At 39.0% G+C, this 5,193-nt stretch overlaps 1 protein-coding gene across 1 annotated transcript; it reads right to left on the minus strand.

The window, feature by feature from the left end:
• Window positions 1-1,495: 1,495 nt before the first annotated feature.
• On the minus strand, window positions 1,496-4,135 carry LOC139964654 (transcription factor Sp5-like). The gene is made up of 2 exons (XM_071966444.1): window positions 3,939-4,135; window positions 1,496-3,077 (listed from the first exon to the last, which is right to left on the minus strand). The coding sequence occupies exons 1-2, from the start codon at window positions 3,972-3,974 to the stop codon at window positions 2,085-2,087; spliced, it is 1,029 nt and encodes a 342-aa protein (XP_071822545.1). The 5' UTR covers window positions 3,975-4,135; the 3' UTR covers window positions 1,496-2,084.
• Window positions 4,136-5,193: the final 1,058 nt, after the last annotated feature.

The raw sequence follows: 5,193 nt of genomic DNA on the forward strand, positions 1-5,193 counted from the left end.
TTTTACAATAATTGTATTGTGTAAGGAAAATTAAGCCAGTAATCATCATGAAACCCCTCGATTCTTCCAAATTATCGTAATCTCCAAAGAACTGCTCCGACCGACTCACTGTAGAACTCATATCCGGTGTCCTCAACTTTTAGCAAGCAATTTGCAATATATATATACCTATATTTATATATATTCAACTAAACAGATTTCTCTATTTTGATAGCTTACCTCAGTGAAGCATTGTCGGTGGGGGAGGGAACCAGTGCAATGGGACATGGGAGCTAGACTTAGAATTCGGCTCTAAATGGATCGTTTGAACTAGGCCGGCTATTTGTTGATACAGCTGATAGAACACCAAAACAAAATGTTTTGCAAAATCTTATTTTTCTACGATCTTGTTATTGTGAGGGCGACATTCAAAAATGGAAAGTACAAAAGTACGTATTTGAACGTTTTGCTATGGAAGCGAGACTATGATTTACTTTTGCTTATTCTGTATGTAACATTTCAACAAATGGCTGTCACTTATGTGGAGCGCTTGACTAAAACCTTGACACTTAGGGTCCAATAAAGATTGTATAAGAACGTCAATACGTCATGGACAGACGATCTCCTTTAGTTTAAATGACAACACTGGTCTTGAGAAATCGAAGGCTCACAATTGACGATGATGTTCACAGTTGAATTGAGGGCGACATACCGAAATACCATTAGAATCATGTGTGGCCCAACTTTATAGCGTCCGTTGAACAACACCAGATAAGGGACATTGTAGTATAATTATCACCAGTTAAATGTTCTTGTTTCATTAAACTACGCGTGAGGGTGGGGTGGAGACACTCTGGGTATTGTTTCAAGGTCGGGGAGGGGATGGTGGCTGACTGGAATTTTAACTAAGAACCTTAAACTGAAGATCAGTAGTATTACCAACAAATATCCTAGAAGTCAGATAATGGTGGTTCCTCCAGCGATCGAATCTGAGCTTCCGCTATAAAAGTAGTTATCCACACTGAAACATTTACTTATCTAGTTTAGAAACCTTCATTTGCTGGAAATGATACGAAGGACGAGAGCGCCAAGTAAAGTATTTTCTCTTAAGACATTTTAAGCAGGCTAAAATTTGGAACCAATACTAATGACACATTGAGGCACTTAATGGGGTTGGGGGGAGGGGTGGGATGAGGAGGGGTAGGTTCAGGTAAGCTGCAAAAGCAATTCATGGGAGAATCATCATAGCTGACATCATATCTAGACATTAAAGAAAAATATTTATTCAAATAATGTACATTTAAATGCTGTGATACTGTTTGTTTTTCTACTACCATCAAATTAATGCAAGAATCTGTTTGTTTGATTACATGCAAAATTATAAACTTGTCATTAATGTTCTAATTCATTGACATTTCAGTAATAATGCAAGTGTACTAAACAACAGTATCATCACATTTAAATGTACTTCCTACATTAGTTGAAGGTCTTAAGAATAAGCAAACTAAAATGTCAGTTTCAATTTTCCACAACTTTTCTTTTTAATTTATTGCTCATATACAGACTGAAATATAGATTTTATACTCAACAAATTTTGTTCAATCATATAAGAAAAAATTTGGCAAACTTTTTTCGAGAAAAGATCAAAAATTACCAATGACCATATTTGGCAAGAAGACTTAAAATAGCTGCATCTACAAATTTGTGCATTCACATAAAAGTTGTTCACTTTTACTTTCAATATTAATTTTTACCCTGATCATATATAATATAGTAAAGAACATACATTTTTCTTTCAAAGAAATCTTCGGGAAGGATAACACTGCATTATACAGAGTTGTAACCCCCTGTTGCTATCACTACACTTTGTCCATACCAGGCAAGAATAACGTTCATTTTTTTAACATCTAAGCACACAATATGGCTGGTTTCCAACTTGTGACAATGACACAACAAGCATATTTCTCCCACAGGAATGTTGCATGTTTAACACACACAGTAACTGTTGCATATCTAGTACTAACAGGAGGTTATTGCCCCTTGTGTCCCAAATTACAATACCACGTACAAATACATCCATGGCAAAAGTTCATTTGTAACAACATTCAGTTTGTGACGTCAATGTATTCTTCCTCGACTGTCGTTATCGTGCTGGCCTGTTCCTTAGCTGCGTGCGTCTTGACATGCTTGGACAGATGATCACTGCGCATGAATCTCTTCCCACAATCCTTGCAGACGAACCGTTTCTCTCCTGTGTGAGTCCGAAGGTGCCGTTGGAGCTCGTCTGACCTGGTGAAGCTCTTACCGCAGAATAACCAATGACAGACGAACGGTCGCTCCCCCGCATGCCAACGGAGATGGGCTTTCAGATGAGAGGTCTTACCGTAAACCTTGCCGCAGCCGGGAATGTGACAGATGTGCTGGCGTCTCTTGGTCGGGTCGGAAGACGAGTTGTTAGAGTTCAAACAGTTCGGACACCTGCACCTCCGGCAACGTCTGGCAGCGAGCTTGGCTAGAGATACGCTCTGAGAGTCGTGGTGCTCGAGAGTTGGGTACGGTACAAACGACGATGCAGCTTGTGGACGATGGACGGGACCAAATGATGAGTACCCGATAGCTGGATATGATTGATACGTCGGTACAGGACAGTACTGTTGAAGGTCCATGGGATAGACGCTGGTATGACATGGTGTTGGAGGTAGCTGGGCTGCCATCACCGATGAGGCGCAACAGCTGCATGGACGACAACACTGGGATACTTGTTGAACTGGCACTGGTCTAGGAAGACAGCAAGCTGACTGAGGTGGCGCAGAGTGGTGACATGGTGGAGACAAAGGTGAAACCGCCTGGTACATTGCAGACTCCACAGCTGTGAAAGCACAGTTGTAACTTGGCTTCAGGGAACTGGGCGACTTTGGATATGGGTAGCAGTCAGCTGCAATTGGACTCCTTGGCTGAGGTGATGCAATGATGTGGTTGGATGGTGCTACAGGACTGGGTAGTTGCGATGGTGGTGGTTGGCCAATCTTTTTACAGGTTGCTGCCAGCATGGCAAGGGGACTAGGTCGGCTCAGGTCAGATGCCCCAGTGGGTGGAAGCTGTAAGATACAAACAAAATGAAAAATATTAAATAACTAATTAAAAAAATCATCATATTCCTTTCTTATTTATCAAAAAGATAAATTTATCAATAAGATAAATTTATCAATAATTCTTTTTCCTTTTTTGGGCTGCAAAAGCAACAGTATTTTCATTTCCAAATTTGATGTGAACATTTGGAGTACCCCATGGACTAGTACTACACATTTGATACTGAACACTTACATTTATACCCTGATATTTAATTACCTCAAGAAAATAGAATTTCCTGGATGTATCATCCAGGTGGAAAAGTTAACTAAAATGCGTGTCATATGCATCTGAAACACTCATGGTTTGACAAAAATTAAAAACACAAAACCAAAAAAAGTTTCATATGAACCTAGTTTAATGCAAGTTAAAGTGTTGTTTGATAACTTGAATGACTCGCGTGATTTTACTGAATCTATAAGAGCTTGAACTTGGTCATTTTGTCTCTAAACTATATTACTGAGGGTAAACAATCATTTCCCCCCCCCCCCCAATAAATAAGGTGAAACTCATTGAATGTGTTGAATTAGATTAAAGAATTGCCATATCGATGGAAAGTATTCCCAAAACCCATGATCACATTAATTGCGACAATTTGAAGCGCTCACTGTCAGCGAGAAAACCGTTCATGATAAGATTTCAATTGAACTACAAGTTTCACTAAAATATGAACATTTGACACGTTTAACGGTAAAAGCTTTGACTTCATGGATATTTCTAAGGATAGTACAACTTTGCGATTGACTTAACAAATTTAAGCTCCCATCAAAGTTTTGCAACTAGGAAAGAAAATATAATTTACAAAGATAAAATGGTTTCAGAATTCTTACCTGAAGAAAAGTATCATTGGGTTGATATTCCGGCATGATGTCATAGAAAAAACCTCCTTGGTTTGTAGAAACGATTCCGGTAAAAGGTATATGAGAAAATATGTGCAGAGCGTATTCGAGTGATATATCAAGTGATCTATAAGATACGATGGCAAGGCAACGAATGATCGTTCTAAACTGGATTAGTGTAAAGAGCTGTGACTTATTTGTACAGAGACTTGCTTGAATAGAAACGAATCTACACCGACGCATAGCTAGATCTCTTTGATGTTACCGTCCGCCAATCATTACCCAATGATGCAGCTTTGTGTCATGCCGCAAACCAATCAGCATGAAGGATTTAGCGATGAAAGGCGGGCCGATCCATTAACTGCTGACAAAAGACTCGCTGCGCGTCTGTTGACAAGAAAAATAGGCTCTCATTATAAAACTAGCCGGGGAGGGCGGAGGTTTGGGCGGGCTAGGTAATGAAGGCATACAAGAGTGGCAATTTTGAACAAACAAATAATTGAATTCATTGGATCAAAGAAACTCATGCCGACAGTAAGTTGGTTCGATTGGCCAAAATAGGACCAGTGTCAATGATAAGTTAATGATATGCAATACTAAGTCACAGTCCAAAAAAAAATGTATGCATGGTTTTAGCTGTTATCTTTGTGGAGTGTACACATTGGGTTAATTTAGTTGAGGGACGAAACCATTGATAAAACGGTACTGATGAAAGCTGGTTATACCGACAGAAGACACCTTAGCCTAACTCGGTCTTATGGTAAAAGGTTATTTTAAACCACCGTGCAAATGTGCATCCAGATATGAGGACACCGAAAGTGTTTCGGGGTGGCACAAGCCCTACGGCGTCAAATTTCTGAGCTTTGTCATAAATAAAAATAGCAAATATCGGTTGGGTTTGCGGGGAATGGAAAAGTGTTTATAAAAGAGCGGAAAGCCTTCATTTATTTCATATTTTACGATGGAAACCTATATGATGTTAAAAGCAAGACGCATGGTCTTTTCTCTAAATGATTCGGGCAAACCTTTCGACAACTTAGACTGAATTTATTCTCTGTTGTTCAGTAATTTCTATACTAGTTATAAGAGTGCCATTAAATTATACTAGAATTTTTCTGATAGTAAAAACTGCTTACATCACTATATCTTTAGAGTTATTATTTCAATCAAAAATGCTTTTCAGTGGGATTGGGTCACGTGTCTGTTCCTCATCTCCATTTTAACGTCATGTGAATCGAATTGATGG

The sequence above is a fragment of the Apostichopus japonicus genome, chromosome 23 (genome assembly GCF_037975245.1).
Source record: "Apostichopus japonicus isolate 1M-3 chromosome 23, ASM3797524v1, whole genome shotgun sequence".
In the NCBI taxonomy this organism is placed as follows: domain Eukaryota; kingdom Metazoa; phylum Echinodermata; class Holothuroidea; order Aspidochirotida; family Stichopodidae; genus Apostichopus; species Apostichopus japonicus.